The sequence below is a fragment of the Scyliorhinus torazame genome, chromosome 6 (genome assembly GCF_047496885.1).
Source record: "Scyliorhinus torazame isolate Kashiwa2021f chromosome 6, sScyTor2.1, whole genome shotgun sequence".
Lineage (NCBI taxonomy): Eukaryota > Metazoa > Chordata > Chondrichthyes > Carcharhiniformes > Scyliorhinidae > Scyliorhinus > Scyliorhinus torazame.
The window spans coordinates 21731071-21754020 of record NC_092712.1 but is presented as its reverse complement, the minus strand read 5'-3'; the positions used below and the strand labels follow the sequence as shown (position 1 = coordinate 21754020).

Here is a 22950-nt window from a genome sequence, read left to right as displayed (position 1 = left end):
GATGACTCATGTTTGTATGTCTTACCAAGGGTATCAAGTGTTAGAAACCAGTCTAGTAATGGCCCAGCTAAGTACACTGAGTAATGGATGGATGAACCCCTTGAACTTCATGTAGCTTTACAACACAGAAAAGCGGGACATTTGTTATTGGACAACATTGAATTTATATCAGAAGTGCTACCCCTGGACCATCCGGAGATTACTACATATTGAAAATAAAACTTTTTCTAAATTAAATAGATTTAGAGTACCCAATTCTTTTTTCCAATTAAGGGGCAATTTAGCGTGGCCAATCCACATCTTTGGGTTGTGGGGGCGCAACGCACGCAGACACAGGGAGAATGTGCAAACTCCACACGGACAGTGACCCGGAGCCGGGATTGAACCCAGGTCCTCGGCGCCGTGAGGCAGTGCACCGTGCCATCCATTGGAAATAAAACAGAGACACTTCTTACATTAATTCGTATTTCAATCCATTACTTACCGGCTTGTTCTTGACTGGCTCGGTCACAAGCCTCTCCCTCCTCCATCTCCCTCTCTGTTGATAAATAATGGACATGTGCTTATTTGTAGCATTGATAATCAACCATCTCATCATTATTATTTCTAATCTTCAAAGCACAAGCCCAATGATGTTATTTTGTTTTATTCGTTCATGGGATGGAGGCAGCCCAGGATTGCCCATCCCTAATTGACCTTGAGTGGCCACTTAAGTGTCTGGAGTCACATGTAGGCCAGATCAGGTAAGGCCAGCAGATTTCCTTCCCTAAAGGCCAACGACAATAGTTTCATGGTCATCATTAGACATTTTTAATTCCAGATTTTTATTGAATTCATATTTCACCATTTGCAGTGGCGGTGGCGGGATTTGAACCTGGGTCCCCAGAGCATTACCCTGGGTCTCTGGTTTACTAGCCCAGTGACAATACCACTATGCCACCACCTCCCCTGCATAGTTGTACTGATAGTTATCTAATGGAGTTGATTGATTTCCATATACATACTTAGTGATCTGAATCTTGCTTAATGGCAGCCCATATCCAGAAATTACGAGGCACTACCTTGTTGTGTAAATTGAAATCAATGAATGGGTTAAAAAAAAGCTCATGAAAAATTCTGGGCTGTTTTTTAATCTGATATTTTTAAAATATGCTATGCCAGCGGCTCATTTCTGGTAAAGGATTGAAAATTGTGAATACATACAAATCAGGAGCAGAAACAGGCCATTCGGCCCCTCAAGCCTGCTCTGCCATGCAATAAGATCATATCTGATCTGTTTGTGTTTTCAATTCTGCATTCCCATCTACCATCCAAACCTTTAATTCCTTTACCTAATGAGAATCTATTTACATCTGTCTTAAAAATATTCAATGACCCTGCCTCCACTGCCTTCTGAGGCACACAAGCCTCTGAGAGATAAATATTCTCTGCGTCTCTGTCCCAGAAGGGCGATCCCTAATTTTCAAACGGATCCCCCTAGAACAAAGGAGCCCACTAAATACTGCCTTCATTGATCCCACCAAGGCATTTGACTGTGAACACAGGGGGCGGGATACTCCGACCCCCCGCCGGGTCAGAGAATCCCCGGAGGGGTGGCGTGAATCCGCCCCCCCCGCCGCTCCGACACCGGCTGCCGTCTTCCCCAGCATCGGTTTTCGGGCGGGGGCGGGGTTTACGCCACGCCGATAGGCCGAGCGGCCGTCGGTTCCTGGCCAGTCCCACCGGTGTGAAATAGACATGGTCCCACATGGCGGGACCTGGCTGGTAGGCCGTCTTGTGGAGTCCTCGGGGGGGGGGGGGGGGGGGGATGGCGGGGGGGGATCCAGCCCCGGCGAGGGCCCCCACGGCGCCCTGGCCCGCGATCGGGGCCCACCTGTCTGCGGGCAGGCCTGTGCCGTGGGGGCACTTCTTCCTTCCGCGCCGGACTCTGTAGGGCCCCGCCATGGCCGGCGCGGAGAAGAACCCCCTGCGCATGCGCAGCAATGCGGCGGCTGGTCTGTGCATGCGCCAACTCGCGTCGGCCCTACGACACCGGTTGGCACAGCACCAACCCCTCCGCCGCTGGCCTAGCCCCTGGAAGTGCGGAGGATTCCGCAACTTCTGGTTGGCCCGACGCCGGAGTGGTTCGCGCCGTTCTTGGCACCGGCGTCGGGTCATCCCGCCAATTGCGGGTGAGTCCCGCCAGGGAAGTCCATTTAAGGTTAAAGTCTGGAGCACACTGACTGAATGAGTGGTGGAAGCAAATTGAATAACAACTTTCAAAAGGGAATTGTATATATATATAATTTAAAAGGAAGATTTTTCTGGACTATAGGGGAAGAGGACGGGACTGGGATAAAGTGAACAACTCTTCAGAGAGCAGGCACAGTCACAATGAACTATCAGCCTCCTTCTGAGTTGTTAATTCTCATGATTACAGGAACTGTTGGGCTTAAGCTGAGAAGCTACTGTAAGACATGTTATGGTTGGTGAAGTCAAAGATAAATAAATATGCACAATGAAGTATATTTACCAATATTATAAGGCATTGTTTTTTATTTAACCAAATACATGTGGATTAAAAAAATGACACTACAGCAATATCTGTATCTGGAGCGAAATTCTCCCCCAACGGCGGGATGCCCGCCGACTGGCGCCAAAGCCGGCGCCAATCAGACGGGCATCGCGCTGGCCCAAAGGTGCAGAAGGCTCCGCATCTTTGGCGGCCTAGCCCCAACATTGAGGGGCTAGGCCGACGCCGGAGGGATTTCCGCCCCGCCAGCTGGCGGAAATGGCGTTTGTTTCCCCGCCAGCTGGCGCGGAAATGCGGCGCATGCGCGGGAGCGTCCGCGGCCGCTGTCAGTTTCCCAGCGCATGCGCGGGAGCGTCACCGGCCGCTGTCAGTTTCCCGCACATGCGCAGTGGGGAGAGTCTCTTCCGTCTCAGCCATGGTGGAGGCCGTAGCGGAGGCGGAAGGGAAGGAGTGCCCCCACGGCACAGGCCCGCCCGCGGATCGGTGGGCCCCGATCGCGGGCCAGGCCACCGTGGGGGCACCCCCCGGGGTCAGATCGCCCCGCGCCCCCCCCCAGGACCCCGGAGCCCGCCCACGCCGCCTGGTCCCGCCGGTAAATACCAGGTTTGATTTACGTCGGTGGGACAGGCAATTCCTGGGCGGGACTTCGGCCCACCCGGGCCGGAGAATCCAGCGGGGGGTCCCGCCAACCGGCGCGGCTGGATTCCCGCCCCCACCCAATCTCCGGGAGCGGAGACTTCGACGGGGGCGGGATTCACGGCGGCCAACGGCCATTCTCCGACCCGGCGGGGCGTCGGAGAATGACGCCACTGGTGAATGTTTTTCAATGAAAGACATTGATTTAGATTAACACTGGGCTATTTATTATGTATTGAACAAAGAACAAAGAACAAAGAAAAGTACAGCATAGGAACAGGCCCTTCGGCCCTCCAAGCCCGTGCCGACCATGCTGCCCGACTAAACTACAATCTTCTACACTTCCTGGGTCCATATCCCTCTATTCCCATCCTATTCATGTATTTCTCAAGATGCCCCTTAAACGTCACCATCGTCCCTGCTTCCACCACCTCCTCCGGTAGCGAGTTCCAGGCACCCACCACCCTCTGGGTAAAAAACTTGCCTCGTACATCTCTAAACCTTGCCCCTCGCACCTTAAAACTATGCTCCCTAGTAATTGACCCCTCTAACCTGGGGAAAAGCCTCTGACTATCCACTCTGTCTATGCCCCTCATAATTTTGTAGACCTCTATCAGGTTGCCCCTCAACCTCCCACATTCCAGTGAGAACAAACCGAGTTTATTCAACCGCTCCTCATAGCTAATGCCCTCCATACCAGGCAACATTCTGGTAAATCTCTTCTGCACCCTCTCTAAAGCCTCCACATTCTTCTGGTAGTGTGGCGACCAGAATTGAACACTATACTCCAAGTGTGGCCTAAATAAGGTTCTATACAGCTGCAACATGGCTTGCCAATTCTTATACTCAATGCCCCGGCCAATGAAGGCAAGCATGCCGTATGCCTTCTTGACTACCTTCCCCACCTGTGTTGTCCCTTTCAGTGACCTGTGGACCTGTACACCTAGATCTCTCTGACTTTCAATACTCTTAAGGGTTCTACCATTCACTGTATATACCCTACCTGCATTAGACCTTCCAAAATGCATTACCTCACATTTGTCCGGATTAAACTCCATCTGCCATCTCTCCGCCCAAGTCTCCAAACAATCTAAATCCTGCTGTATCCTCTGACAGTCCTCATCGCTATTCGCAATTCCACCAACCTTTGTGTCGTCTGCAAATCATTTTCCTACAAATCATTTATATATGCTGCAAACAGCAAAGCAAACTGCTCCCTGCAGAACACCACTGGTCACAGCCCTCCAATTAGAAAAGCATCCTTCCATTGCTACTCTCTGCCTTCTATGACCTAGCCAGTTCTGTATCCACCTTGCCAGCTCATCACTGATCCCATGTGACTTCACCTTTTGTACTAGTCCACCATGAGGGACCTTGTCAAAGGCCTTACTAAAGTCCATATAGACAACATCTACTGCCCTACCTGCATCAATCATCTTTGTGACCTCGTCGAAAAACTCTATCAAGTTAGTGAGACACGACCTCCCCTTCACAAAACCATGCTGCCTCTCACTAATACGTCCATTTGCCTCCAAATGGGAGTAGATCCTGTCTCGAAGAATTCTCTACAGTAATTTCCCTACCACTGACGTAAGGCTCACCGGCCTGTAGTTCCCTGGATTATCCTTGCTACCCTTCTTAAAAAGAGGAACAGCATTGGCTATTCTCCAGTCCTCCGGGACATCACCTGAAGACAGTGAGGATCCAAAGATTTCTGTCAAGGCCTCAGCAATTTCCTCTCCAGCCTCCTTCAGTATTCTGGGGTAGATCCCATCAGGCCCTGGGGACTTATCGACCTTAATATTTTTCAAGGCGCCCAACGCCTCGTCTTTTGGGATCTCAATGTGACCCAGGCTATCTACACACCCTTCTCCAGACTCAACATCTACCAATTCCTTCTCTTTGGTGAATACTGACGCAAAGTATTCATTTAGTAGCTCGCCCATTTCCTCTGGCTCCACACATAGATTCCCTTGCCTATCCTTCAGTGGGCCAACCCTTTCCCTGGCTACCCTCTTGCTTTTTATGTATGTGTAAAAAGCCTTGGGATTTTCCTTAACCCTATTTGCCAATGACTTTTCGTGACCCCTTCTTGCCCTCCTGACTCCTTGCTTAAGTTCCTTCCTACTTTCCTTATATTCCACACAGGCTTCGTCTGTTCCCAGCCTTTTAGCCCTGATAAATGCTTCCTTTTTCTTTTTGATGAGGCCTACAATATCTCTCGTTATCCAAGGTTCCCGAAAATTGCCGTATTTATCCTTCTTCCTCACAGGAACATGCCGGTCCTGAATTTCTTTCAACTGACACTTGAAAGCCTCCCACATGTCAGATGTTGATTTACCCTCAAACATCCGCCCTCAATCTAGGTTCTTCAGTTCCTGCCTAATATTGTTATAATTAGCCTTCCCCCAATTGAGCACATTCACCCTAGGACCACTCTTATCCTTGTCCACCAGCACTTTAAAACTTACTGAATTGTGGTCACTGTTCCCAAAATGCTCCCCTACTGAAACATCTACCACCTGGCCGGGCTCATTCCCCAATACCAGGTCCAGTACCGCCCCTTTTCTAGTTGGACTGTCTGCATATTGTTTTAAGAAGCCCTCCTGGATGCTCCTTACAAACTCTGCCCAGTCTAAGCCCCTGGCACTAAGTGAGTCCCAGTCAATATTGGGGAAGTTGAAGTCTCCCAATACCACAACCCTGTTGTTTTTACTCTTTTCCAAAATCTGTCTACCTATCTGCTCCTCTATCTCCCGCTGGCTGTTGGGAGGCCTGTAGTAAACCCTCAACATTGTGACTGCACCCTTCTTATTCCTGATCTCTACCCATATAGCCTCACTGCCCTCTGAGGTGTCCTCACGTAGTACAGCTGTGATAGCCTCCCTAACCAGTAGCGCAACTCCGCCACCCCTTTTACATCCCCCTCTATCCCACCTGAAACATCTAAATCCTGGAACGTTTAGCTGACAATCCTGCCCTTCCCTCAACCAGGTCTCTGTAATGGCAACAACATCATAGTTCCAAGTACTAATCCAAGCTCTAAGTTAATCTGCCTTACCCGTAATACTTCTTGCATTAAAACATATGCACTTCAGTCCACCAGACCCGCTGTGTTCAGCAACTTCACCTTGTCTGCTCTGCCTCAGAGCCACACTGTCCCTATTCCCTAGTTCTCCCTCAATGCTCTCACCTTCTGACCTATTGCTCCCGTGCCCACCCCCCTGCCATACTAGTTTAAACCCTCCTGTGTGACACTAGCAAACCTCGCGGCCAGGATATTTATGCCTCTCCAGTTTAGATGCAACCCGTCCTTCTTATACAGGTCACACTTGCCCCGGACGAGCTTCCAGTGGTCCAGATAACAGAAACCCTCCCTCCTACACCAGCTGTTTAGCCACTTGTTTAACTGCTCTATCTTCCTATTTCTAGCCTCACTGGCACATGGCACAGGGAGTAATCCCGAGATTACAACCCTAAAGGTCCTGTCTTTTAACTTTCTGCCGAGCTCCCTGAACCCCTGCTGCAGGACCACTTGCCCCTTCCTGCCTGTGTCGTTAGTACCAATATGTACAATGACCTCTGCCTGTTTGCCCTCCCCCTTCAGGATGCCCTCTACCCGTTCGGAGACATCCTGGACCCTGGCACCAGGGAGGCAACATACCATCCTGGAGTCTCTTTCACGTCCACAGAAGCGCCTATCTGTGCCCCTGACTATAGAATGTTTTTACATCAAATCTTATTTCAATATGTTACTCACCATGTTGTTCAAAGGAATCCAGTTCTTCTTGTTCCTTTTCTGTTTCAAATAACAGAGATGTCAGTTTTAACCTCACTGATCAAAACACCTCAACAAGGCTACACATAAAATCCAAAGCATAAGCCAATGCTAAATTTGTATGTTTCATGAAGTATGAATTAGATATGGTGTAAAACAGAAAATTCTGGGAATTCTCGGCAAATCATAATGCATCCGAGGAGAGAGGCGGAGTAAATGGCTGAATTTTCTGAAAGTTGGAAAGGCTCCGTGGCATTGTAGCCAGAATCTGGAAATTCCACTTCTGAACCCGGCACCTACTATTTGTTGAGGTTTTTTTGGGGGTGGGGGAGTGGGCAAGGAATGGAACAGTGTATGAAGTATTTATTACATCTATGGTTCATGGAGGCAGCAGCAGATTTAAAAGTGCAGCTTCTTTCAAACAATTTTGATCATCCAGATTTCTGAAACAAGATTCAATAGCTATAAAAGAGAAAGTTCAAAACTTAACAGAGTCCTGTGCAGAGGTAATGCGCCCCTTGGTGCATGTAAAGTGTATATAGTCTTTAAAACTGTTAAGCTGTCAAGCCGTTTCAATACCCTGCCCTTTAAATAATAAAACAGCCAGTTTTCAGTTGAAAAAAAATCAGTGCTTGCAATTTCAGTTTATTTATGTTGAAGAAGCTCAATGGCTATCATTATAGCATTAATTCTCTTTGATTGCTTCCATGATCCATTTTTTTGAAGGGATTAAGTACTTGAAAGGAATCAAATGTATTGCATGTGCGTGTATCAGTAATAGTCGTTTTTAATATCGTGAAATCTGTAATAGACACTTAGAACTTTATTTTATTCATCTTAGTATAGGGGTGGCATGGTAGCACAGTGGTTAGCACTGTTGCTTCCCAGCACCAGGGTTCCGGGTCACTGTCTGCGTAAAGTCTGCACATTCTCACTGTGTCTGCGTGGGTTTCCTCTGGGTGCTCTGGTTTCCTCCCACAAGTCCCGAAGTATGTACTGTTAGATGAATTGGACATTCTAAATTCTCCCTCTGTGTACCCGAACAGGTGCCGGAGTGTGGCGACTAGGGGATTTTCACAGTAACTTCATTTCAGTGTTAATGTAAGCCTACTTGTGACAATAATAAAGATTATTATTATTATTAGATCTTAAGGACTTCCCATGGTGGATAGCCTGGCATGGATAAAGTGAACAACTCTTCAGAGAGCAGGCACAGTCACAATGAGCTATCAGCCTCCTTCCGAGTTGTTAATTCTCATGATTACAGGAACTGTTGGGCTTAAGCTGAGAAGCTACTGTAAGACATGTTGTGGTTGGTGAAGTCAAAGATAAATAAATATGCACAATGAAGTATATTTACCAATATTATAAGGCATTATTTTTTATTAAACCAAATGCATGTGGCTTAAAAAAAATGACAATACAACAATATCTGTATCTGCTGAGTGTTTTTCAATGAAAGACATTGATTTAGATTAGCACTGGGTTATTTATTATCTATTGAAAACAATTCCAACATGTTTTTACATCAAATCTTATTTCAATATGTTACTTACCAAGTTGTTCAAAGGAATCCAGTTCTTCTTGTTCCCTCTCTGTTTCAAATAACAGAGATGTCAGTTTTAACCTCACTGATCAAAACACCTCAACAAGGCTACACATAAAATAAGCCAATGCTAAATTTGTATGTTTCATGAAGTATGAACTGGATATGGTGTAAAACAGAAAATTCTGGGAATTCTCGGCAAGTCATAATGCATCCGAGGAGAGAGGCGGAGTAAATGGCTGAATTTTCTGAAAGTTGGAAAGGCTCCGTGGCATTGGAGCCAGAATCTGGAAATTCCACTTCTGAACCCGGCACCCACTATTTTCTCTGGGGGATTTGTTGGGTTTTTTTGGGGGTGGGGTAGTGCGCAAGGAATGGAACAGTGTATGAAGTATTTATTACATCTAAGGTTCATGGAGGCAGCAGCAGATTTAAAAGTGCAGCTTCTTTCAGACAATTTTGATCATCCAGATTTCTGAAACACGATTCAATAGCAATAAAAGAGAAAGTTCTAAACTTAACAGAGTTCTGTGCAGAGGTAATGCACCCCTTGGTGCATGTTAAGTGGATATAGTCTTTGGAATTGTCAAGCTGTCAAGCCGTTTCAATACACTGCCCTTTAATTTAAAAAAAACAGCCAGTTTTCAGTTGAAAAAAATCAGTGCTTGCAATTTCAGTTTATTTATGTTGAAGAAGCTTGATGGTTCTCATTATAGCATTAATTCTCATTAATTGCTTCCATGCTCCATTTTTTTTTAAGGAATTAAGTGCTTGAAGGGGATCAAATGTATTGCGTATGCGTGTATCAGTAATAGTCGTTTTTAATCTCGGGAAGTCTGTAATAGACATTTAGAACTTTATTTTATTCATCTTAGTATAGGGGTAGCATGGTAGCACAGTGGCTAGCACTGTTGCTTCGCAACGCCAGGGTTCCGGGTTCAATTCCCGATTGGGTCACTGTCTGTGCGGAGTCTGCACGTTCTCCCTTTGTCTGCGTGGGTTTCCTCTGGGTGCTCCGGTTTCCTCCCACAAGTCCTGAAGGATGCACTGTTAGGTGAATTGGACATTCTAAATTCTCCCTCTGTGTACCCAAACAGGCGCCGGAGTGTGGCGACTAGGGGATTTTCCCAGTAACTTCATTTCAGTGTTAATGTAAGCCTACTTGTGACAATAATAAAGATTATTATTATTATTAGATCTGGCAGCACGGTGGCACAGTGCGTTAGCCCTGCTGCCTCACGGCTAAATTCGATCCCGGCTCTGGGTCACTGTCTGTGTGGAGTTTGCACATTCTCCCCGTGTTTGCGTGGATTTCGCCCCCACAACCCAAAGATGTGCAAGCTAGGTGGATTGGCCACGCTAAATTGCCCCTTAATTTGAAAAAATGAATTGGGCACACTAAATTTTTAAAAAATATATTATTATTAGATCTTAATGACGTCCCATGGTGGATATCCTGGCATGGAGGGTGGACGGACAAAAAATGGTGGGTGGTGGAGCATGGGTTAGAATGAGCTGGCAGAAACTTGGAAGAGGGACTATAAGGCCCATGGGGATCATGGGTTGGCATGCGTTGACACTGTTGGCATTGAGGATCTGAAGAGCCATGGACGGGCTGGTTGGGGGCATAAGGTGGCATGACGTGACATGGATGCAGAAGGAGGCTTTTGTGGATGTGAGGGGTAAAGTCTTGAGGACTGTTTTTGGTTTTACTGTTTTTTTTAACCACTATGACAACAATCCAGGGTATTTAGGTTGTTCTTTTTAAATAGCCTACCTTCAGGACTTTGCAGTCCTAGTGGCAAGAGGTAATTAAGGAAAGTCAGCATGGCTTTGTCAGGGGAAAGTCATGTCTCACAAATTTGATTTGAGTTTTTTGAAGGGGTAACTAAGAAGGTAGATGAGGGTAGTGCAATCGTTGTTGTCTACATGGACTTTAGCAAGGCCTTTGACAAGGTACCGCATGGTAGGCTGTTGCAACATGTTAAATCTCACGAAATCCAGTGTGAGGTAGCCAATCGGATATAAAATTGTCTTGGCGACCGAAGACAAAAGGTGATTGTGGAGGGTTGTTTTTCAAACTGGAGGCCTGTGACCAGCGGTGTGCCTCAGGGATCGGTGCAGGGTCCACTGTTATTTGTTATATATATTAATGATTTGGATGAGAATTTAGGAGGCATGGTTAGTAAGTTTGCAGATGGCACCAAGATCGGTGGCATAGTGGATAGTGTGAAGAAGGTTATATAAGGTTGCAACAGGATCTTGACCAATTGGGCCAGTGGGCCGATGAATGGCAGATGGAGCTTAACTTGGATAAATGTGAGGTGATGCATTTTGACAGATCAAATCAGGGCAGGACCTCTTCAGTTAATGGTCGGGAGTTGGGGAGAGTTACAGAACAATGAGATCTAGGTGTACAAGTTCATAGCTCCTTGAAGCTGGAGCCGCAGGTGGACAGGGTGGTGAAGAAGGCATTCAGCATGCAAGGTTTTATTGGTCAGAATATTGAATACAAGAGTTGGGATGTCTTGTTGAAATTGTACAGGACATTGGTAAGACCACACATGGAATTGTTGTTCAGTTCTGGTCACCCTATTATAGGAAGGATATTGTTAAACTAGAAAGAGTGCAGAAGCGATTTACGAGGATGCTACCAGGACTTGATGGTCTGAGTTATAAGATGAGGCTGGATAGGCTGGGACTTTTTTCCTGGAGCGTTGGAGGCTTAGGGGTGATCTTATAGAGGTCTATAAAATAATGAGGAGCATAGATAAGGTAGCTCGTCAACATCTTTTCCCAAAGGTAGAGGAGTCTAGAACTCAAGGGCACAGGTTTAAGGTGAGAGGGCAGAGATACAAAAGAGACCAGATGAGACATTTTGTCACACAGAGGGTGTGCATCTGGTGAGCATCTGGAACGGGCTGCCAGAGGCAGTGGGAGACGCGGGTACAATTTTTTTCTTTAAAAAACAGTTAGTTACATGGGCAGGGTGGGTATAGAGGGATATGGGCCAAATGCGGGCAAGTGGGACTAGCTTAGTGATAGAAACTGGGCAGCATGGACAAGCTGGGCCGAAGGGCCTGTTTCCATGCTGTAAACATCTATGACTCCATGTCTCTGAATGCTTTTTAAAGAATTTAGAATACCCAATTCATTTTTTCCAATTAAGGGGCAATTTAGCATGGCCAATTCACCTACCCTGCACATATTTGGGTTGTGGGGGCGAAACCCACGCAAACACAGGGAGAATGTGCAAACTCCACATGGACAGTGACCCAGAGCTGGGATCGAACCTGGGACCTCGGCGCCGTGAGGCAGCAGGGCTAACCCACTGCACCACCGTGCTGCCCTTCTGAATGCTTTTTGACCATGATGGCTGGCCTGACTCCAGTTAGCACTGAAACCAAAAGGAAAATGCTGGAAAATTTCAGCAAGTCTGGCAGAATCGGTATGGAGAGAAAAGAGCTGATGATTCGTGTCCAGGGGACCGTTTGTCAAAGCTAAAAGGCATAGAAAGTGGGAGATATTAATACTGTGGGATGAGGGAATGAAAGATGAGTCATAGCCACAGAAACCAAGGGAAAAGAGTGCTGCAGGCAGTACCCAGAGAGACTAAAAGGTGTGAAAGGCCAAACAGCAGAGAAACTAAAATCAGAGGATGAGCTGTGACAGATGGAGGGGTGGAGAGGGAAGCAAAGGGGAGAAAAGGTAAGGAGAGGGGGGATAAGATAGGGAGGAATATATGTATATGTATATGTATATATATAATACAATATAACATATATATATATAAAAAGAAAGACAAGAAAGAAATAAAAGGTAAAAGACAGTTAAAATAAAAAGGAATGAAAACAAAGGGTCATCTGGGACTCGAAACGTCAGCTCTTTTCTCTCCCCACAGATGCTGCCAGATCGGCTGTGATTTTCCAGCATTTTCTCTTTGGTTTCAGATTCCAGCATCCGCAGTAATTTGCTTTTATCCAGTTAGCACTGTCTTCCTCCAGCACCCCACATCCCCTGCCCCAGAGCAAAAATCGAACTTTTTGAGTTTTTGTGGAGTTTTGTGGAATTTTACCAAATCAGTGCTCCTGTCTCATGAGTAAAGATTTGGTCCAATTCATGATCACCATTTGTTAGAATTCTAGGAAATTAGAAAGGCCATTTCGTGGAATTTAATGCTCATGGAAGTGGAAAGTCTGCTGTTTGAAGAGATGGTAACAACCTAAACAAGGCCATTTCCAACACCGCCACCTGATTTAGTGCCATTCTAGCACTTACATGGTTGACATGGTGTGGAGACGCCGGTGTTGGACTGGGGTGAGCACAGTAGGATGTCTTACACCAGGTTAAAGTCCAACAGGTTTGTTTCAAACACTAGCTTTCGGAGCACTGCTCCTTCCTCAGGTGAATGAAGAGGTATGTTCCAGAAACATATATATAGACAAAGTCAAAGATGCAAGACAATGCTTTGAATGTGAGCATTTGCAGGTAATTAAGTCTTTACAGATCCAGAGAGAGGGGTAATCCCAGGTTAAAGAGCTGTGAATTGTCTCAAGCCAGGACAGTTGGTAGGATTTCGCAAGCCCAGGCCAGATGGTGGGGGATGAATGTAATGCGACATGAATCCAAGGTCCCGGTTGAGGCCGTACTCATGTGTGCGTCTGAAAGATGCCCTCGTATGAACGGGATATGGCGCTCGACTCATCGATTGACAGTTCCAACGCGCCACAGGAAAAAACCGCACCGACCTCCTCAGAAGACAAACACTTGCGGTATCAATTAGTTACTTAGGCCTTGGTAGCTGTATCTGCCACTGAGAATTAATTGGCAATCGACTGTAAATGTAATCACAGGGCTAATAGAATAATTTTAACCCCTTATTAAACTCCTGCACATGGTTTTTACCGTCTCAAAATTTGACTTACTCCTCAGTGCTTTTGGCCAGCTGACCTTTGTGCCAGTAAGTTTTTGAACATAAGTTCAAGTAGCTTCTCTGTACCCAATTCTCATTCTCATACTTACTCAAGTCCTCAAGCTGCTGTTCCTCATGTTGTAATTTTTCTGTTTGCAAACAGTAGAAAAATATATTGAATGGTTATGTCAAAAAATAATTGTTTAGAACAAGTATGTATTCTCAATAAAAGGTGTTGTAGGGTTTCTTTCTTTGTTTGGATATTCAGGGTTAGGGAGGGGGTGCTTTGGGGCACGGATTGGGGGAATTTTAAACTTGAGGAGAGTGTTAGTTTGGGAGATGTGGCAGAGGATGTCTAAAAGTGGTAAAAAAGTGGGAAAAAGTTAAGCACGTCAGCAAGTAGACCTCAGCCTACCGACTGCCAGTGTGCTATGGTGCTTGAATGCTTGGGAGAGGAAGGTTGTCTGTGAACAAACTGTGTTTGCACAATTTGAGTGTTTTCTCAGTGCAGTTTTTCAATGCAATTTAGCAGAACTTTGATGGGTTTCCAGGCTTCCTGAGACTTGTTGGTGACGGCAAGGCAACAGCATTTAATGGTGCTGATTGGAAATAATTCAGTAAATAATCAGCACTCACAGCTATTTGCTTCCCATTCATAGGAAAGGAATTACTTACAGTTCTTAAGCTGAGAATTTACTTTGTACTTTTTGGACGCTTGATGGGTAGACCCTTTGCTGCCAGAATGCACTTGTCCCTTTCGTGGTATATTTTGTCTCCTTTCCTCTCTTTTGAGGAGAAAGACTCCTTGTGTGTAATTATGGAAGGTTTGTAGTTATAGCCCATGTGGCCTCACATTTGATGGGTGAGGATAACGTCTTAGAGCTATTGGTTTCGGGCGTTTTCTTTTTTAAAATTATTTTTGGGTTAAAGAATCATTAAGTGGTTCTTGTAAGGGACAGAGAGTCTCATATCTTAGATAAAGACGTTATAGACTTGATTTCTTCAGAGAGATGGAGACTTCAAGGTGATAAATCAAAGTTTTCAAAATTGCCATTGAGATTGGCAAATTATATCTTGCCAAACAATTTCCTGTTGAATGGCCAGAAAATCAAGGAGCATACATTAAAAACTAAGAAGCAAGGAGCAAGAAGGGAAGACAGCAGATCCCCAGATAAAACCCTCATGAGACCCACGGGGATCCAATTGATCTCCCCGTGGGGCTCGGGGAATATGAGCTCCCCCACTGAGGGGCAAGCCTAACAGGTGGGGCAGTTGAAAGCCAGCCAGGTTGGGAACCGGCTCTTCAGATGGTCCCGGCTGGGACTGGTGTACTGCACGCCGCGTTGCGCCTTGTTTTTCTTTGACAGAATAAACCTGTGTGTTTAAGCTTTCTAGGGACACCTGCACATATTATAAGCTCTAAAAAAGCTCTAAGGTGATCTATATTGAAGCATATATTAAAAAGGCAACTAAGTGGATTTAGATCAATTAAAGTTGGCCAGAGATGTTGTGTAAGTGACTTTTTTTGATTGAATAAAATTGACACCGATGATCAATGAAAAGGAAGCTCAGACTTTGGCCTCCCTGCTTTAGGCAAGCTGGTTTAGCTCACTTGGATATCCAGTTGGTTCATGATGCAGAGTCACGCCAGTCAGAGTGGGTTCAATTCCTGTCCCGGCTGAGGTTATTCATGAAGACTCACCTTCTCATCATTGCCCCTCTCACCTGAGGTGTGGTGATCCTCAGGTTAAATCACCACCCGTCAGCTCTCCCTCAAAGCAGAAAGCAGCCTATGGTCATCTGGGACTATGGCGACCTTACCTTTATGACAAGCTGACATGCTATGGCAGAGCTGTGATAAAGAAATAACGTTTTCAAGTATTTTGGCTGAAAGGTGAATATTAGTCAGGACACCAGGGAGAACTTCCCAGCTCTTTGCAGGTTGCCTCATATCCTTTAAAAAGTACCTGGATGAGCACTCGGTACGCCTTAACATTCGAGTGCTGACAAATGGGATTAGTATTGGCAGATCACAGTGTCTTTCATGCGGCGGTGCAGACTTGATCTGTGATTCTGAAGTGACCAATTTTCAGTGTTCTTTTTGGAATTTAGCAATATCTAATTTGTGCCTGTGCTGCAGGTTGAATTTAAGTCAAAGAATAAGGAAGATTACACAAAGAGTTGTCATAATAATCTAAATCTAAAACTTACCTTGTTCCTCTTGCATTTGTTGTTGAAGCCTCCTCCGCTCTATTGATAGAGAATAGAATTATACAATTGTATGGTTGCACATCATAGTAACTAACTATAGATTAAAGCTAAATTATAGCAATATCAAATAGCAATAATTAATATCATAAAGCATGATGCAATTTTACAAATATTCCTTGGCAGCATCATTCATATCCTATAGATATTGATAACATCTACATGGAATGTGACATCACCTTTCTTTATTTAAATGTTTTACACAAAATCAGAGCCTCCTCTTTATGCGGGTTATGCTCTGCTGTAGGTGACTTTTGTTACAATCCCAGTTGGTGTTACTACTGGACGGAAAGGTCCCAGAATGGAACCCTGGCTCAACTTTCATTTTATTTCAGAAAATTTGGATGGACAGGGTCACAGGGCTGCCAATTAGCTTTTAACAAAAAAAAATTATTAAACATGAAAAGTTTGACTACAATCTTTCGCTCCAACTTATCTTCACAAAGGTACACAGATTCTAAGGAAGGCACAGGTTAAAAAATATATCTTATTACAAGGTTTTCAGTAAACACGCAGACCCTGTAACCCAACAGGCTACTGGTCAGACAACACCCCTCTCTGAAACCAAATAGCAGATGCTACTCAGTCGGTCTTCAGTGGATTTCTCCTCAAATTCCCTCCCCCAGATGATAGTCACACAAATGTTTCCAAGTTTCACTCTTTAAAATCTTCTTTAAAACAATGCTTTAATAAATTCAATGACCCAGCCTCCACCGCCTTCTAGGGAAGAGAATTCCACATCCAAATTACCCTTTGAGAGAAAATAATTCTCCTCACCTCTACCTTAAATGGTAGACCACTTATTCCGAAACTGTGTCCCCTCGGTTCTAGTCTGTGACATAAGTGGAAACATCTTCCGTGTAGCTACCCTATAAAATCCCCCAGGATCTTATTTGTTTCATTAAGATCAGCTCTCATGCTTCCAAATTTTCATGCGTTTAGGCACAACTTGTTCAACGTTTCTTCATAAGAAGAAAACCCTCATCGCAGGAATGAGTTCAGTGAGCCTTCTCTGAACTGCTTCTAATGCAATTCTATATTTTCGAAAATAAAGTGACCAAAACTGTACTGCAGTACTTCAGGTGTGGCCTCAAAGGTCCTGCACAGCTGCAGGAAAATGTCCCTACTTTTATTCCATGCCCCTTGCAATACTCCCTATACACACACAAATGTGTGGCAAGATTTCACTCCAATTCAATCTATAAGTTTGCGGATGATACAACTGTGGTGGGTAGTATATCAAACAACAATGAATCAGACTACAGAAGGGAGATAGATCACTTGGTTGCCTGGTGCACCAAAAACAACCTCTCTCTAAATGTTGGAAAGACCAAGGAACTGATCATCGACTTCAAGAAGCATAACACGACACCCCATCCCTGTCTACATCAATGGCTCCGAAGTGGAGATGGTCGATAGCTTTAAGTTCCTGGAGGTCACCATCACCAACAGTCTGTCCTGGTCCACTCACGTTGATGCAACAGTCAAGAAAGCCCAACGACGTCTCTACTTCCTATGGAAGCTAAAGTAATTAAGCCTGCCTGCATCGACTCTCACAAACGTGTACAGATGTGCGATAGAGAGCATCCTATCCGGCTGCATCACAGCTTGATGTGGCAACCACTCGGCCCAAGATCGCTAGAAGCTGCAGAGTGTGGTGAACTCAGCCCCCACACAAGCTTGCCACCCTCGCATTGATTTTGTCTACACCTCCCAGCTGCCTCAGGAAGGCAGAGAGCAAGGCCCTCACACTCAGGCTTTGCCTTCTTCCAGACCCTTCCATCAGGCAGAAGATACAGACGTCTGAAGACCCGCACATTCAGCTTCTTCCCCACAGCTACTAGACTCCTGAACGTCTCCCCCTCGGACTGATCTGTTTCCTGTAAGAACACTATTCACGACGCCCTATGCTGCTCTTGCTCATGTATTGCTTGCTTAGCCCCTTGTCCCGCACTGTAACCAATCACTGTTTGTCGATGTACCATTTGTCAATGTTCTCTGTTGATTATTCTTTTGTCTACTATGTATGTACTGTGTACGTTTCCTGGCCACAGAAAAATACTTTACACTGTATTTCGGTACATGTGATAATAAATATCAATCAATCAAATATCAACATTCAATTCACCTTCCTAATCACTTGCTGTACCAGCTTACTGACATTTTAGTGATCCATGCATCAGGATCCTTAGATCCCGTTGTACCACCCAGTTCCGCAATCTCCCCATTTAAAAGTACACTGGTGGGATTGTCCGTTCTGCACGCCCCGCCGCCGGCAGCGGGATTCTCCATCCCGCCAGCCGGCCAATGGGGTTTCCCATTGTTGTCAGCCCCACACTGTCGGGACAATCCCCGGGCGTGGGTCACTGCCGGTGCAACGGAGAATCCAGCCCACTGCTTTTGTATTCTTCCTGCTAAAGTAGGCAAGTTCGATTTTCCAACATTATATTCCACCTGTCAAATTTTTGCCCACTCACTTAATCTGTCTACATCTTTTTACAGACTCTCTACCTCCTTTTGATGACTTACTTTCCGACCTATCTTGGTGTACAAATTAAGTTATCACATTTTCGGCCCCTTCATCCAAATTATTGATATAAGACCATAAGACAATTAGGCCACTTGGCCCATCGAGTCTGCTCCGCCATTCAATCATGGCTGATATTGTCTCATCCCTATTCTCCTGCCTTCTCCCCATAATCCCTGATCCCCTTTTAATCAAGATAGATTGTGAATAGTTGAGGCCGAAATGCCCCGGAAGCTGTCCATTTGTTCCATCTTGCCAATCCAACCAAGACCCTTTTACCCCTACTCTCTCTTTACTGTTAGCCAACCAATCCTTTATCCACGCTACCATGTCACCCCCCAGCCGCGTGTTTCTCGGTGAAGCGATGTCTGTTGCCGGCGGGATTCTCTCTTACCGGCGCTTGTCAATGGGATTTCCCGTTGAAGCCACCCCACACAACCGGGAAACCCATGGGTGGGGATGTGCTGCCAGTGGGGACAGAAAATCCCAACGGCCGGAGAATTATGACCCATGTGTTCTTATCTTGTGTAGCACCGTATCAAATGCCTTCTGGAAACCCAAGCACACCACATCCACAGGCTCCCTTTGCCCACCTTGCTTGTTACTTTCTCAACAAACACTAATAAATTAGTAAAACACTTTTCCCTTCTTTCAGAGACCCACGTTGACTCTGCCTGAACATATTACGATTTTCTAAGTATCCTGCTACAACCTCTTTTAATAATGGATTCTTGCAATTGCCCCCACAACAGGTTCCACGCTATCTGTCCTCTAGTTTGGTCATCTGGTGCATATGTTCACACATGTAGTGATGTGCATCACTCTATATAAACAAGGGGTTAAGGTAAATACACGACAACTAAGTAATCACTAGAGGGAGCACCAGAGATGTATATATCCATAGACAAACAGGAAGTCAGTCTCTCTCTCTTCACAGGAATGGCAGCTGGTGAGCAGGACACAGACAGGCAGCTCAGATGTAACATTGTCGAAGCCTCCGAGAGAGAACAAACTCACAGGAATAAAGCATCTACTTCAACTGTAAGGCTACAAGTTTTATGCAGACACAAGGAATAATACATGGTACCAGGGTCAGGTGACTTCAGAACGCTTACTAGAAAAGTTACACAAGATGCAGACAAAGCACGATCGAAAACAGAAGAAAATTCGGACGTGGGGAGACTTCGTTGAGTTGATGCAACTTGTTGGAACTCCACCGCAGGTGAAAGCAACCGGTAATTTAAGTCATCGATGGAAAATCTTTAAACAAACATTCAAACTGTATATCATAGCTAATGAGTTGAGCGTGGCCTCAGAAGAAATGAAAATAGCATTTCTCCTAGCAGGACATGAAGCTAGAGAAATCTATAACTGCTTTAATTACTTGAAAGGTGAAGAAAACACCAAATTAGAAGTAATACTTAAATAATTTGAAGATTACTGTAACACCAGTAACAATGCTCAGAGACAAAATTGCACATGGGATGAGTGATGTGAAACTCAAATAATCGTCAGGACAGAAAGGTTTAATGCTGGAAAACGCGATTGACAAGTGCAGATCGCAAGAAAAAAATAACTTTAAGTTTATAACAAAAAAAATGGCAAACAAGTTCTTTTCCATGGGTCTGAAGAAGTTAAAATGGCATCTGAGCACATTTTAAACTCCCCGGGAACAAAAGACGCTAATCTGGGTCTGCGCATGTGCAGGAAATGGCAGCCGCGCATGCGCAATTGAAAAAATACATTTTCGATTCAGATCGTTCTGTGCATGCACAAGCCGCGCATGCGCAGTTGAATAAAAAGAGCGCACAGCTCGAAGAGGGATCTGCGCATGCCCAGTTTCTGAAAAAGCACACAGTAAAGGAAAAGCGATTTGCGTCTGCGCAATCCATTCCTATGCTTTATGTTACGAGCGTCATGATGTCAGAGGCCCCGGACCATGCCCACTTAATGGGGAAATGTCCGAAAATTGAAAAAAAGAGTTTTAAAGCTACAAAACACAATTTTTTCTCCTCGAAAGGCACAATGCCTGAACTTCTACCCATGATGTGGAGATGCCGGCGTTGGACTGGGATGAGCACAGTACGAAGTCTTACAACACCAGGTTAAAGTCCAACAGGTTTGTTGGAAGAGGAACATACCTCTTCATTCACCTGAGGAAGGAGCAGCGCTCCGAAAGCTAGTGACAATGAAACAAACCTGTTGGACTTTAACCTGGTGTTGTAAGACTTCGTACTGAACTTCTACCAGCAGTTGAAAATAACCTCCGCAACATCCTGGAACAAGCAGTTTGCACCACCCGAAGTGAAGAACACAATGACAAATCCGAAACCAAAGAAGATGATTTTGTTCATTGAACATGAAGAGCACCATGACAAATCCGATACACAAGAAGATGATTTGTTTATCGAAGAATACTACTCAGACATGGCTGAGTTATTCGGATATGTTGATCATAAAAGCATCAGCGCCACGGTTGAAAAGCTCAACACGACTCTACTCATGGTAGATGAATCCCATACCATGATGCAATGGCAGATCGTCGATACACTGGATGACAGCAACCTGTCAAATACCAAGAAGAAAACGATGCCACACAGCGAGTACTGACCGACTCCGCTGGGAGAGCACAGATCGACTCCACAGAGAGACCACTGCACGACTCCACACAGAGAGCGATGAAAGACTCCACAGAGAGAGAGATACAAGCCTCCACAGAGAGCTCGTTGACAGACTCCACAATGGAAGCAACTCAAGACTCCACAGCAAAGTCCATGCATGAACAAGACCATGAAGGTCTATCAACCTTATCTGAGCAACCAGACGCAGATTATGAAGGTCTTCCAAGCTCACGGGAACAACAAAAAGACTATGAAAGTCTACCCAGCTTATTTGAGCCACCGGAAGAAGATTATGAAAGTCTACCCAGCTCATTTAACCAACAAGAAGACACTGAATGTCTACCCACTGTATGAGAGACAAGTGACAAAGAAATCAGATTCCCATACAAGATGTGCAAGATCACAGCGAGACTGACAGATCTCAGCTCGTATGTACAGAAGCACTCAACAATCAAAGTGAAACTACTCGAGTTCAGTGAGACCACGTCAATTAAAACCTCATCTACTCTAACCTATCCACAAGAAAATAAAACCTTGGAGATTTTGACTCCAGAAGAGGAGCATCAAGAAATCAATGATGATTCAAGTGAACCAGAAATGACTCCAGAAGAGGAGCACCAAGGAATAAAAGAGGAATCACATCAACCACAAATGACTGATGTCACCAAGATCAATGCAACATCAGATCATTCACACAATCCTCAAAGAAGAAACGCTCAATGAAACATCAGATATTACAAAGGACACTGACACAAATAACTTTGAGAATGATTCGAATTATCCACACGGAACAGTCATTGAGCGCAACAAGAACAACAAAAGCCACAAGAAGGACAACAGAAGCAAGAACAACAACAGCAACAACAAAAACAACAAGAAGGACAAGAACAACAACAAAAACAACAACAAGAAGCATAACAAAGGCAACAACAGCAACAACAAGCACGACAAAAACAGCAAGAACAACAACGGAAACAAAAGACAGAAATGACAAAAACAACAACAATGAAACAACAACTTGTATGACATGGTACAACTCTGCACATGAAGGACAATGTAACAGCACAGCTCAAAACAATGGCAAGAGTACAAACATACCATGGCATGACAACAAATCTCACAAATTCACATTTGCTCCACTTCAAACAAGCAAACCAGCTTTCAAGGCAGATGACATACAGAATCAATACCACAAGCACAGAAAAAAGTCCAGGTCAGACAACAAAGATGACATACAGAATCAATACCACAAGCACAGAAAAAAGTCCAGGTCAGACAACAAAGATGACATACAGAATCAATACCACAAACACAGAAAAAAAAGTCTAAATCAGACAACAAAGTGATTCGACCATTCGAACACCTCATGAGGACTTCCTGGTTACTTAACACAAGAACACTGATGACGTTCACAAAGAAATGACAACATCAACATCACCAACTTCAACAGCAGAGTAAAAAGCAATTCATAGAGTTTAGACTCATAATTAATTTATGACTCAATTATGACTCTAATTATTAGACTCAAATATTAATTGGCTTTGTATAATCATCAATATCATCACAACTTCTTCATATCATCATTTATCTAACTATTTTGTACAATTTTCTTTCAAAAAGTACAGAAAATATGTAACAAGAAAAAAGGAAGGATGTAGTGATATGCATCACTGTATATACACAAGGGGTTAAGGTAAATACACTACAACTAAGAAACAACTAGAGGGAGCACCATGATGTATATATACATAAACAAACAGGAAGTACCCTCTCTCTCTTCACAGGAACGGCAGCTGGTGAGCAGGACACAGACAGGCAGCTCAGATGTAACATAGTCTAAGCCCTGGAGAGAGAACGAACTCATAGAAATAAAGCATCAGGTTCAACTGTAAGACTTCAAGCTTATTCAGACACAAGGAATAGTGCCACACATGCTATTGGAAAGGAGATTCTGGAGGATCACGTGATGTGAGCAGGGATTCGGCTGCATTTTGGTGAGTTCCAGTTCAGCGCATCTTTCAATCTTTAGTTTTATCCTTGTGCACATTTTTTTTTCTCTTTTCTTGGCCTGCATGGTTAGTGCAATGCATCAAAAGTGTTGTTCAGTGTTTCAGCTCTACTGAATCAAGATGAAAGGCTTTAATCCTCGT

General features: G+C 44.7%; 1 protein-coding gene across 1 annotated transcript in view; it reads right to left on the bottom strand.

The window, feature by feature from the left end:
• The window catches only part of LOC140425686 (uncharacterized), a 349955-nt gene that overhangs the window by 35739 nt on the left and 291266 nt on the right, over positions 1-22950 (bottom strand). The window contains exons 23-27 of the mRNA XM_072510182.1: positions 15596-15634; positions 13495-13533; positions 8483-8521; positions 6909-6947; positions 485-538 (exon numbers count right to left, since the gene is read on the bottom strand). Of these exons, the coding sequence (XP_072366283.1) occupies positions 485-538; positions 6909-6947; positions 8483-8521; positions 13495-13533; positions 15596-15634 (210 nt within the window). The remainder of the gene's footprint in view (positions 1-484; positions 539-6908; positions 6948-8482; positions 8522-13494; positions 13534-15595; positions 15635-22950) is intronic.